Source organism: Brassica napus, chromosome A7, assembly GCF_020379485.1.
Source record: "Brassica napus cultivar Da-Ae chromosome A7, Da-Ae, whole genome shotgun sequence".
Classification (NCBI taxonomy): Eukaryota; Viridiplantae; Streptophyta; class Magnoliopsida; order Brassicales; family Brassicaceae; genus Brassica; species Brassica napus.
Genome location: NC_063440.1, coordinates 15,535,025 through 15,548,858, shown reverse-complemented (window position 1 = coordinate 15,548,858; position 13,834 = coordinate 15,535,025). Strand labels below are relative to the sequence as shown.

General features: G+C 37.3%; 3 protein-coding genes across 3 annotated transcripts; all 3 read left to right on the top strand.

Annotated features, from left to right (window-relative positions):
- Positions 1-1,068: 1,068 nt before the first annotated feature.
- Positions 1,069-3,764, top strand: LOC106442617. Its single transcript, XM_048736891.1, has 2 exons — positions 1,069-1,443; positions 1,911-3,764. The coding sequence occupies exon 2, from the start codon at positions 1,915-1,917 to the stop codon at positions 3,616-3,618; it is 1,704 nt and encodes a 567-aa protein (XP_048592848.1). The 5' UTR covers positions 1,069-1,443; positions 1,911-1,914; the 3' UTR covers positions 3,619-3,764.
- Positions 3,765-4,711: 947 nt separating this feature from the next.
- Positions 4,712-11,127, top strand: LOC125576556. The gene has a single exon (XM_048736890.1). The coding sequence runs from the start codon at positions 4,712-4,714 to the stop codon at positions 8,786-8,788; it is 4,077 nt and encodes a 1,358-aa protein (XP_048592847.1). The 3' UTR covers positions 8,789-11,127.
- Positions 11,128-11,171: 44 nt separating this feature from the next.
- Positions 11,172-13,475, top strand: LOC106352629 (expansin-A6). Its single transcript, XM_013792252.3, has 3 exons — positions 11,172-11,649; positions 11,906-12,224; positions 13,035-13,475. The coding sequence occupies exons 1-3, from the start codon at positions 11,496-11,498 to the stop codon at positions 13,342-13,344; spliced, it is 783 nt and encodes a 260-aa protein (XP_013647706.1). The 5' UTR covers positions 11,172-11,495; the 3' UTR covers positions 13,345-13,475.
- The last annotated feature ends 359 nt before the right edge of the window (positions 13,476-13,834 follow it).

Here is a 13,834-nt window from a genome sequence, read left to right as displayed (position 1 = left end):
ATGCAATACACGTTCCTATTAAACAATATGGGTTCTCACCCACTACAATATAGAACCATTTAACTCTAGAAACTCTTAACTAGCTCTAACGTTTAGTAGAGATAATCATCATAATTCTATGAACGTCTAATGTCGTATTGGTACAACCATTTGACCTGTTTTTTTATAACACACTCCATTTTTTTTATACGATCGTACTGTTACTAAGACTACAGTCGGCTCCACAAGGACCACAACATCTTCAGCAAGCATTTTTGGATGAAAAAACCATTTTGCTTTTAGTCTCACATAAAATAAAAGAGCCACGACCACGAAACATAGATATTGGTATTAATGTTTGGCGCATGCGGCTCGAGAATTTATCTTTTATCAATTTGTCTTCGCATTTCAAGAAACATTAAACTATGAAACATTAGTTTGTCTTTAGGTGTGAGCTTATTAGTGATTAACAGCCACTTTTAACTTTTCAGTTCGCCGGTTTACATGCTCCGATGATTACGGCAATCAAATGGGTCCCACGGATTCTACGTCGGACAAGTACACTTGATAGGATTCCTTGTGGTGGTCCCCCTGTTGGCTGTTAGTCATCACTCATCATCAAATACTAGCCTTTAATCATGCATTTCAAAACACCAAAACACTTCTGCTCGAGGCTAAATTCATCAAAAATGGATTTGCTTATCTTTGTACGATGATAATATTGTGACATTGTTTGCATATTTTTAGGTAATCTATTTATATCAATATTTCAATTCTACTTTCTATATGGCGAGTAAGACTAGGCAAAATTCACGAGGCAAAATTCACGAACCCGTTCTTTTAAATCTAAAATGATTTGATTTTGAACGGGATTAAACTGAATTGACCAAAATATATTCAAATTAATGTTTTAAAATACATCTAGAAAATATGTAAGTCTATAATTTTTAATCGAAGTATAATTTTTTTTTCTTTTTTGTTTAACAACTAAAGGAAAATATAAATTAATTTCAAATGAGATATATTTTCTAAAATCTGTAAATGAAAAATAGAAAACTAGAACCAAGCTGAACTAAATATAATTTGATTACAAATAAGATTTATTTCTAAGTCATAAGATAAATTTTTTTATAAAAAAAAACATTTAACGAGAGAAACGGCGACAAAAATGGCGATTGCCAATAGAAGATGAATCTGTGTCAGTTTCAATTTTTTCTTTTGATTTTGGAAGATCGGAGGAAGGGTTATCATCAGGAGAGGGGGATCGGTTTGATTCTCAATGCGACGGTATATGGCGATTTGAATCTGGGGGAATCTTGGGGTTTTCAAATAATCTGGAGATATGGGGATCGTAAGGAAATTCCAATTTGGAATTTGAATGATTTTAGGCTGGCTAGCGAAAAACTTCTATCTTATTGGGATCTGCTGGCAGGAAAAAAGGAATTCGGGGATCTCGTCGTTATGGTAATTTTGTGGTTTCTGTACAATTATTTTTGGGTAGACTTTCAGCGAATTAATATTTTTCCTTTCTCATATGAGTTTGGTAATAGGAAATACGGGATGTGGATGTATGTAAAAGGGAGATTTGGGAGTATCTTAGAAGATCGTGATTTCTATGGATTTGGTGGAATTTCCAAAGTTACTGATCAATCTTTTCGATTGAGTGTTAGGGTGGATTATGGATACAAAATAATTTCGGTGGATCTCTTCGGTTTTAATAGATGCTCAATTTGGCTGAAGATTGATTTTTTGATATCAAAATGGATTGCAAATGATATTTTGGGGCATTTACAGTTTATGATTGATAGAAATATTGCTTGCTGGTTGTGTATATATAGAACACCTTACGAGCTTTTGTTAAGTCATATTCTCTGTTCACTCTTGACTTATATATCTTTATACTCTTGTTTTTTCTCTGGTTGTGTGAGGAGAATCATGTCTCAAGGACAATGGCTTGTGAAGTCTGGGGGCCAGAAGAAGCAGGCGCCAAGTGGGGGTTTGAAGATTTCGATCCCGAAGTTTGACAACTCCACGCTTATTACGGGGTATTCAAAGACTCTGATTGGCCGGTGCATGAATCCGCCGAAGCAGGAGATGAATGGATTGCTGTATCATCTCCCACGAATCTGGAATGTTGAAGAGAGGGTGGTGGGCGCAGACTTGGGTCTTGGAAGATTCCAGTTTGATTTTCAGGAAGAGGAGGATATCATTGAAGTGCTTAAGAAGGGGCCTTTTCATTTTGATAACTGGATGTTGTCTGTGGTGAGATGGGAACCTGTGGTGGAGGATAATTATCCTTCGAAGATTACTTTTTGGGTGAGGGCTATTGGAGTTCCTTTACACTTTTGGGCGGAACCGACTTTCAAGAGTATTGGTGATGCGTTGGGGGAGGTTCGTGGAGATGATGCGATTGATATTAATGATGGGAAGATTCGGGTGATTTTGGATGCGTTTAAGCCGCTGGTATTTTCTATCACTGTGGAGTTTCATAGTGGGGAGGAGACAGTGATTGCGTTGCGCTACGATCGTCTTCATGGCTTCTGCAGGACGTGCTCGAGCTTGAGACACGACCAATCAAGGTGTCCTACCACGAAAGACGCAACGGAGGATGGTGATGTTGGTCCATCTGACAAGCCGGATCAAGGAGGGAAAGCGTTAAGCTATAAGGGGGCAGTGGAGTCTCAACATACGGAGAACACTTCTGGTGGAGAGAGTAGGAGGCAAAACCAGCAGGGGGCGGGAAAGCAGGATGTGAAAGGGAAAGGCATTGCTTATGAGGGAGGAAGACAAGGGGGGGTAGCCAAATCGGGGCCAGGGAGAAGGTATAGAGAAAATGGGAGACCAACGGCGAGGTATGTTAGACAGGCTGGATATCTTCCACCTCACGAGCTGAATGATAGCTATGTTATGGCAACGAGTGGTATCAATGGGTTGAGGAACCAGGAGGTGGGAGGCCATCTGGATACTCAACAAAAATTAATGCTTGAGGCTTTCAAGAGTGGGGCAAAGGGGGAGGTTTCAGAGTCTAAGGCCCGTAAAGCTTTACTGTTTGAGAGCGAAGGTCATGAGGAGGGACTTGCTGTAACATCAGGTGGGGATCCTGTAGAAACGGTTCAGAGGAGGGAAGAAGTTATGGAGAAGTCGGGATTCTCTAAGGAGGTGGCTACGGCAGAGACGGAAGGTATGGAGGGAAATAATTTTGTGGAGTGTTCAAATGCGGAGCAGGAAGGAATGCAGGTGCTGGAGATGGGAAACAAGGAAGAGGTGGTGTCGTCGGAGATGGTAGCAGGCCTGGATGAGGAAGATGGGCATTTGGAGTATGAGATGATGGAGGATGGTGTGGACGATGTGAGTTCTGAGCGAGAGGCGTCTGGTGATTTAAACTCCATGGATGTTGTGGAAGCTTCTCCGGTTGCTGAAAGTGAAGACTTAGTAGGAGAGAAAGAGCATCAGGTCCCAAAGAAGAAGAATGGGAAGATCACTGCTGCTGCCATGGGAGGAAACGCGAAGAAAAGATTGGTTCAGAGTCTCGTGTCTCCACGGAAGAAGGCAATGGCAAAACAAGGCAGTAAGGCGGGAGACAAGGGTCAAGTCCCCACCAGGAAGGCTTTGATTAAGCCGAAACCAGACCAGGATTAATTTCCTTGGTTTTTTTTCAATTAAGTTATGAATAAGTGTAGGGCTTTTGATATGAAGTTTCTGGTTTATTATATTTTGTTCTCTTGGTTTAAGTTGTCTCTGATAAAGTCAGGGAGTTGGAATAAAGGAGTTGGTTCCCGTTTTAATTTTCTTCGTCTATGTTGGAGTATAAGGTTTCATTTGGAAGTATGTATTTTTACTGTGGTTATGAGGTCAATAGGGTATCGGAGTAGCTTGGAACTGGTCTATAGGTGTTCGTATAGTTGTTTTTATGGTTTGTGGAAATGGTTAACGATGTGGATGCTGTTCTGGAATGGTTACTGGTCTAGTCCAGTTATAAGTTTGTTGGATGCTATTACAGGAATGGACAGTCAGGTTGTGGCTTGTGACTTGGGCTCAAAGCGGTACAATTTGTATGCAAAGTTGTGTAAGGAAAGAAGTTGGAAGAGTGGCTTTAATGTTTGGTTTTCCAGTTGGAAAATGTATATGATTTGGTCACGTTGTCATGCTGGGGACCGTTACTGGCTGTGTTGCGGACGTCACGAACATGCAGGTAGTAAGTATCGGGTTGAAGTAAATAGGAGCTTCAGTGTTGAGATTAGTTTATCTCTCTGGTTCAGTTGTATAAGTCAAGGCGATGATACAAATCTTTTGCTTATTGATGATAATGTGTTAATCTTTTGGACAGGTTTTTATTTTCATGAATATAAGTTCTATTCTTTTAATGGTTTCGGTGAGTTTATCAATTCTTTGTTTTTGAGGGACTGGGAGACTGGTGGAGCTGGAGTTTTGGATTTAGATTTTCGTGGATCACAATTGTTAATAAAGCAAGTGGCTGATGAAACTGGTTGTATGACTTATCCTTTAATTAATTGGTTTGGAAGGGACGTGTATTATGGATCTACAAAGGCTTTATTTTCTTGTTTTTTAAACACAAAATTCATCAAATGATTACACAAAAGGAAAAAGGGGGATGTACGTGGGATTTAGTTATGAAAGATCATCGTACATGGACACGATTTCTTGTAATGGATACAGTTATCGTGAGTAAGGTTTTTAAAAATTTATTAAAAAATAATATAAGGACTTGGATATGAAAATATTGAGTTGGAATTGTAGAGGAATGGGGAGCAATTATACAATTAGTTATCTGAGGGATATATGGCATAAACATAAACCGGCGTTTCTTTTCTTATCAGAAACAAAACAACAGTTTGATTTTGTTCAGAATTTTCAATTTCATTTTGGGTATAAACACCTACATACGGTGGATCCTATTGGGAGAAGTGGAGGACTGGCTCTTTATTATGATCACGATTCACCGGTGTCTATTATTTATTCAAGTAATAGAATAATAGATATTGAAACCACATATAAAGGAAAAACAATTTTTATTTCTTTTGTATATGGGGACCCCGTTCAGGGTCTTCGAGACCACGTTTGGGAACGTCTTACTCGAATTGGGATAAATAGAGTGGACCCATGGTTTATTATTGGGGATCTAAATGAAATAAGAGGTAATCATGAGAAGGAAGGGGGGGTGTTACGACACACGTCCACTTTTGTCGATTTTAATAATATGATTGACAATTGTGGTTTTTTGGAATTTCCTGCTGTGGGAAATACTATGTCATGGAGTGGGACGAGGAACAAACAAACGGTAAAATGTAGATTAGATCGGGCTTTAGGGAACGTGGAATGGCACACCCTATTCCCGTCCGCATTTGTCGAGTATTTGGGAATGGTAGGCTCGGATCATAGGCCTATTGTGACGAATTTAGATGAGAAACAAGTAAGAACGAGAAGGCAATTTCGGTTTGATAAGAGATGGATTGGTATGGATGGTCTTATGGATTCCATTTCGAGAGGTTGGTCTACAGGAAGGCCAAGTCATAATTCGGGAGTGGTAGATAGAATTATCAACTGTAGACATGAAATTTCGGTTTGGAGGAAAAATAATCCACCATATGGGAAGGAAAAGATTAATTCTCTTCAGAAGGCTTTGGAGGACATTCAGTGTGATAATACCAAGACATATGAGGAGGTGCTAGAAGTTTCTAGGAAGTTAAAAGAAGCTTATAGGGATGAAGAATTATACTGGGAACAAAAAAGTCGAACGACTTGGCATGCAAAAGGGGATAGAAATACAAAATTCTATCACGCCCTAACTAAGCAGAGACGAATACAAAATAAAATTGTGGGTTTGCACAATAGTGGTGGTAATTGGGTAACATCAGAATCTGAGGTAGAAGGTGTTGCGATAGATTACTTTAATGACTTGTTCACAACGACATCACCTTCGGGCTATGAAGATTTTCTAAGTGAGGTGCCTACTTTGATTACAGAGGATCAAAACAGGTCTTTGACCTCTTGGGCATCAGAGGAGGAAGTGAAATCAGCTTTATTCATGATGCATCCTGAAAAAGCTCCAGGACCGGATGGAATGACAGCTTTATTTTTCCAACAATCCTGGTCGATTATTAGATCAGATATCACAAATATGGTTAACGAATTTTTTAGGACTGGATATTTGGAGGAGAGGATGAATATGACCAATATTTGCCTCATCCCAAAGACAGTGCGACCAAGTAGAATGACGGAATTGAGGCCAATTAGTTTATGTAATGTGGGTTATAAGATTATTTCGAAGGTGCTTTGCCAACGGCTGAAGAGGCTACTACCACAATTGGTATCAGAAACACAATCCGCTTTTGTTTCTGGGAGACTGATCTCCGATAATATATTAATTGCTCAGGAGATGTTTCATGGATTAAGAACGAATAATTCATGTAAGGAGAAATTTTTGGCTATAAAAACAGATATGAGCAAAGCATATGATAGGCTTGAATGGCCTTTTATTGAGGCGATGCTATTAAAGTTGGGTTTCGCACAAAGGTGGGTATCTCGGATAATGTCTTGTATTACGTCGGTAAAATATAAAATTGTGATTAATGGTCAACCAAAAGGACATATTATACCAAACCGAGGACTTCGTCAAGGTGATCCGTTATCACCTTATTTGTTTATTTTGTGTACTGAGGCATTAATAGCAAATATACGGAAAAAGGAAGAAAATAAATTATTGACGGGGTTAAAAATCGCGCGTGGTAGTCCGACAATCACACACTTATTATTTGCGGATGATAGTCTCTTTTTTTGCAAAGCTAATAGGCAAGAATGTGAGACTATCATACAGATTTTGAAAGACTATGAGAGAGCATCGGGGCAACAAATTAACTTTCAGAAGTCTTCCATTCAGTTTGGTCATAAGGTACCGGATGTAGCACGTTTAGAGGTGCAACAGGTTTTGGGCATTACTACAATTGGTGGTATGGGAACATACTTGGGGATTCCCGAAAGTCTTGGTGGCTCTAAAACACAAGTATTTGGTTATCTTAATGAAAGGGTCAATAATAAGATTAATAATTGGACTATTCGATTCATTACGAAAGGAGGAAAGGAAGTTTTAATTAAAGCAGTAGCATCCCCTATGCCAACTCATGTTATGTCCTGCTTTCGGTTACCAAAAACGGTTACGAAAAAAATTACCAGCACGGTTGCTCATTTTTGGTGGGGTGGTAGTGGTAATAAAAAAGGTATGCATTGGTTTGCATGGGATAAAATGTGCAAAGATAAACCGGACGGTGGTATTGGTTTTAGAGATATTCAAAATTTTAATACGGCATTATTAGCAAAACAACTATGGAGGTTAATCGATAAACCTGATTCTCTTTTTGCAAGAGTTTTTAAAGGAAGATACTATAGAAAATCTGATCCTTTGGATCCAATCAGATCATATTCTCCCTCATATGGGTGGAGAAGTATTACATCAGCTAGATCTCTGGTTAATAAAGGGCTAATCAAAAGAGTGGGAACTGGTTCAAGCATTTCAGTCTGGAATGATCCTTGGATCCCTGCTCCTCGCCCGAGGTCAGCAATACCAAAATGTTCGAATCAATATTTGAATCCATTACTTAAGGTGGAGGATTTAATTAATCCAGTCGATCTCTCTTGGAATCTGGATTTGCTCAAAGTATATATTCACCAGGACGATGTGGATATTATACGGAGTTTAGCTATTAGTCGTAACCCAAAACCAGATTCATATGGATGGCATTTTACGGACCATGGTCGATATACAGTTAAATCAGGTTATCGTACGGATAAATTATTTCCGGATATGGGATCTCATGATAGAGTTTTGGGACCAGATATTAAGCCACTGTTGGCTCACTCTTGGAAGCTTCAATGTTCATCAAAGCTGAAACATTTTGTTTGGCAGATACTTTCGGGTAGTCTACCGGTAACCAAGAATCTTCATTCACGAGGGATAAAATGTGATGTGAAATGTCAAATATGTGGTGCAGAGGAAGAATCTATTAATCATGTTCTGTTTGAGTGTCCATTAGCACTACAAACGTGGGCTTTATCTAATATTCCTTCATGCCCAGGTGTCTTTCCCACCCCGTCACTTTTCACAAATATGGACTATCTTTTCTGGCGGTTACCTAAGGAACCAGATTTGAATTATTTTCCATGGATATTGTGGTATATTTGGAAGAATAGAAACGCTAAAGTTTTTAAGAATCAGATAAAAACCCCTTTTGATATTCTTCGAATGGCGAAAATAGAAGGTGTTTTGTGGGCTGAAGCCCAGACAAAGGAACCTATAAACCGTGAATCTCTACATATTGCAGAGACCCATTTTCCACATGGAGTTAACAAGTGTTATATAGATGGAGCATGGAAGGAACATGATCTTTATACAGGGCAGGGATGGGTCTACAGAAAAGATGGATCAAATGATACTATGATGGGTGCAATGTCTATTCGCAGGAGTCTATCACCTTTACATGCTGAATGTGAAGCGTTGATATGGGCGATGGAGTGCATGAAGACCCTACAAATCTCAGAGGTGGTGTTTGCAACAGACTGTTCTCAATTGGTGAAGATGGTGTCTACACCGACAGAATGGCCGGCGTTCACTACACACATGGAGGAGTTTCTGCGATGTAAGGAATTCTTTCTCAACTTTACTATCCAGCATATACCAAGGGCGCAAAATACTCTGGCGGACAAGCTGGCACGAGGTGCTAGAACTTCGCCATCTGCTATGGTTTATGTTGACTCAGTTCCTCCGAGGTGGCTCTCGGATCAGGAATCTTCTTAGTTTCTTAGCCTTTTGTCGTAAAAAAAAAAAAAAATAAGATTTATTTCTAAAACTGAAAATTTTAAAATTCTTAACCAAACCCAACCGAATAACTAAATATGCCTAATATGCACATACCAACTAGATTTTGTAAAAAAATTCATTGTACCTATACCATGTGACAACTTAAAACTGTATTATCTGAAAAATATACAAAGTAGGTGACTGAAAGATGCTTTTAAAGAAAATATAGGAAAGGGAAAATTTCACAAAGATACACCAACTAGATTTTGTAAAATTTACTAATACTCAAATTTTTTCGCTACCCAATTTGATACTTCAACTAATTATTTTGTTCATTTTAATATACAAACTTTTAGAATTGTGCTCATTCTAATACCCAAACTTTATTTATTTTAATCAAAAATATTAAAAGTTAAAACGAAATTTAAAAAATCTCTAAACTCTAAAAAAAACTTTAAAATTCCCACTTTTTATTTTAAGTTATTGGAAAGAAAGTAACTAAATTATGGGAAAAAAATTAAGTTTAGAAAAACTTAATTTTGAAGGTACAAAAATAAATTTGGTTTCTATTTCCAAAAATAAATTAAATTTGATATTTAAAACTTAAACTTTTATTACACAGTTTAAGATTATCGACAATTTAGTTAATTTTATTCTAAGACTTGAAATAAAATTAGAATTTTTAAGATTGTTTTGTGAATTTAGAGATTTTTGAATTTTATTTGAAACTTATTAATATTTTTGATCAAAATAAATAAAGTTTAGGTATTAAAATGAGCACAGTTTTAAAAATTTGTATATTAAAATAAGAAAAATAATTAGTTGAAGTATAAAAGTGGGTAACAAAAAAAATTGGGTATTAAAAAGCTTAACAAAATTTAGTTGGAGTATTTTTATGGAATTTTCAACACTAGATTAAAACATAAAGACTTCAAGTCTTTTATAAAGCACTAGAAAAATTTTAAGTGTGATAACACATATTTGAGAAAGTAGTAAATGGTTCTTTTCGATTTTGTCTTTGTGCTATTTTTTGTTGTTGTTCTCGGTGGCGGAGCCAGCTCAACCTTTCACTAGGGTTCAGTTTTGTTTCGAAATTTTTCTTTTGATAAAAATCCATATGGGTCATATGACCATCCTCAGCTTAAGCTAGCTCCACCACTGGTTGTTCTTTTCGATTTTGTGTACTATAAGATTATCCATTAGAGCCTAAGCATTTGCAACTTCACGTTCGATTTACAACTCTTTGCTTTTTAAAACAAGGGTTCTTACAACTATTTGTTGGTTTAGACATCCATGCAGGTTAGCTTTTTGTATCCAGACTGGGTTTGGAAATAAACACTAAGTGAACCGGATCTAAGGAAATCAACATTTGTGAATCCAGGATGGAACCAGATTTTATAAGTAATTCAAGACCGCAGATAAAATATAATATTGAACTACTTAAACGTTCATATCGAATTTCCTAGATTATTATAATAAAAATCTGAACTAACAACAAACCCTTCTTTCAAAGCAAAAAGTGAATTAAGGAACTTTAGATAATTGAGTTTTCTTTAGCCTCCAAGTAACATAAAAATACCTTTTATTTGCTCAGGTCCGTTACCTACGGACCAATTATGTGTCTTGCAACAAAGGGAAAAATATTCTTAAGAAAGGTATTAGGTGTGATACTAAAACGATAATTGTTTTCTTTGGTTTTAATTTAAGATTTAAGATACTGTAACACCTTAATTATGATGATGTATGAATTTTAATTCTTAAGTGAAAGTATATGGAAATTTTCATAGTACCTATTTAGTGTATCGTGTAGACAAAAAAAAAATTGTGTTTCATATGAAAACCCGTGAACATCATAAAACATATCTCATAATTACGTAATACAACCATCATCATCATCATTATAACTAGAAAATGTTTCAAATTATTAGGTAATGCAAAACAAAACATATAATTTCTTTTAGCCCAGTGTTTAGAAATGACTATAAACTCTAATTGTTTAAAGAAAAACTAACTAAGCTAATACAAGAATTTGTTAAACTCAGTACATTCCATACGCATATCACTAGTTACCAAAGATCCACATTACATACAGTGACACACATATCAATATTTATCATAGGTCCAGAGCGAGTGAAGATTTAGCAACTTTGTAGGGCGAAACTATTGATAGCAACAAGAGAGTGGTCGTCCAAACGCGCTTGAGCAGAGGGTGAGCATATCTTATCAAACCTGAGTGGAGCAACATCGCCTTTATCTGTACGTAACCAATTATGATTGGGTGGTTATAAAGAACGCGCTGTTACCCGCGTTTGACATTTGCAATCGACATATTTTCTGATGCACACACAGAAGGAAGAGCAAGGACCAAACATATTGTAGTAATGGATTTGTATTGTAGACATGACTTTTGTACATGAGACCATACAAAATCTTCTTTAAATCGTATTATCTTTTTTTCTTACTTTATCATGAATCCAAATCATGTTAAAACTCCTGCTGTAAGCCTGTAACGATAAAGATAAGAGAATATTTTACGAGTCAAGTAAAATAAAATATTTATTAATGCGTAATGTAATTTATATATACACCTCCATTCTCTTCCCACACACATGAGAACACTCCAAAGAGTCTCTTCTTCTTCCTCTTGCCTCCATCTGACAGAGTCTCTCTCTATATTTGCTTAATCTTTCTCCCCCTATCAAAAATGAAAATGCTGGGTTTGGTTTTATGTATTCTCACAATTCTTGCGGATTTCACAACAATTACTGAAGGAAGAATCCCAGGAGTTTACAATGGAGGTGGTTGGGAAACTGCTCATGCTACTTTCTATGGTGGCTCTGATGCCTCTGGCACCATGGGTATGTTATATATATTTATATCTCTTCTCTTCCACCAAAATCACAAAATATAACATTTTTAACATTGTTGAAATCTTGAGAATGTTAACTTTTACACACAAAGGTTTCAACTTTAATTTAAAGTTCCCATCTTTAGTTCTCAACTTCTCATCTATGCTAACAGAACTTACCACATTGCCTAATTAACCTTTTCATAAATGTTAAAATCTTGGGATATTGTATATTCTTACCTTTTACTCTGTTTTATATGAAACAGGAGGTGCGTGTGGGTACGGTAACTTGTACAGCCAAGGCTACGGTGTGAACACAGCGGCTTTAAGCACGGCTCTGTTCAACAACGGCTACAGTTGCGGCGCTTGTTTCGAGCTCAAGTGCGCGAGTGATCCTAAGTGGTGTCACTCAGGTAGCCCTTCCATCTTCGTCACCGCGACCAACTTTTGCCCGCCGAACTTTGCTCAGCCCAGTGACAATGGCGGATGGTGCAACCCTCCTAGGCCTCACTTCGATCTCGCTATGCCTATGTTCCTCAAGATCGCCGAGTATCGCGCTGGAATTGTCCCTGTCTCTTTTCGCCGGTAAGAAAAATCAATTTAAAGTGTTTATTTGAGTTGAACTCATCAGATTAAGCTCAACAGGGTAGCTGAGTGTCACTTTTGGTAACTTTAAGATTATGGGGGTGTGGGGCTGAAACCTAATATTGTTTAAATTTAGGGGTGCGATTGAGAAGTTTTATGTCTGGATTCTGACCGATTGGGTTTGCATCCGCAGAATTAATAGTTTGGAGCATTAAACAACATCTAATAAATATATGGGTCCAGTAACTCCAGTTAGTAGTCACGACTAAAATTTCTGAACAACTAGGGTTAATGGAGCACAATAATAACTTTGGGGTATGAAACATAACATTTTATGGGAATTCAATAATTAGTTAAGTGCGTTGAGAATTTGGAGAGTAGGGTTATTTTGGCTGATCCTAAACTTAAATTTTCTGTAAGTATGAGTTTTAGGGAGTTTTATAAATCTTTCTTTCTATATTAGGTTAATCTTTTACTAATTAAAGTTCGGGGTACGAAACGTAACATTATAGAAATACCATGGTTGAAGAGTCTTGTTCTTTGATTCTTGGCGCGAGTGGGTGTAGCATTTATGTCGGTTTTCGTACGCGGCAATTTTACCAAATCTTACAAAGATCTTATTTAGTACAAAAGGACGAAACTGTCCCTCCAACAATCTCTTGCTACACAGCTAGTACTATTACGTAAATGATAAAAGTAATGGGGTAACAATAATGGAATGTGTATTTCTATAGTCAACACGCGTTTTCTAAGTTTATTTTATAGAAAACCCTAAATGACGAAAGTACCCTTTTCTTTTAATTACTACAGAGTGCCATGTCGGAAGATAGGAGGAATGAGGTTCACGATCAACGGTTTCCGCTACTTCAACTTGGTTCTGGTCACAAACGTTGCCGGTGTCGGAAACATAGTGCGGCTAAGCGTGAAAGGAACAAGAACTTCGTGGATGACCATGAGCCGAAACTGGGGGCAAAACTGGCAATCAAACTCTGTTTTAGTTGGCCAAGCACTTTCTTTTAGAGTCACGGGCAGCGACCGTAGAAGTTCCACGTCATGGAACATCGCTCCCGCTCATTGGCAGTTTGGACAGACTTTCATGGGAAAGAACTTCAGAGTCTAGAGGCGAATCATCTACCAATATCCCCATATATTAGTATTTTCTATGTATTGTTACTATTATCAAAATTTCCAAGCCGAAGGCAACTAGTAATTGAGAAATTATTATATATAATATAGTATTATTTTCATGTTTCCAGACCACTATAAATTCCTAATTTCTATCTCTCATGGGTTTTCTTTTTGTTGCTGTCTTCGTTGGGGTGTGTGAAAAGTGCCACAGTGGCTAATATGGTTCATAGTGCTTTAGCGTGTGGGGTTTAAATGTTTAATGTTTTCTTTTCGGGCAAAATTAGAAGTTTGTTGAAAGTAGAAGGAGCACAAGCAGTGATAGGTGTTCTTCTGTTAGGACCGATTACAGTAAAGAAGCAGTAATAGCGGTTTGTAATGCTTCTTGTAGACCCCTATATTGTAACATGAACATTGGGCGCGTTATGTTATTTTTTTAAGAGAATGTACTTTTACTATATTAGTAAGTCCCAAGAACAGGTTAC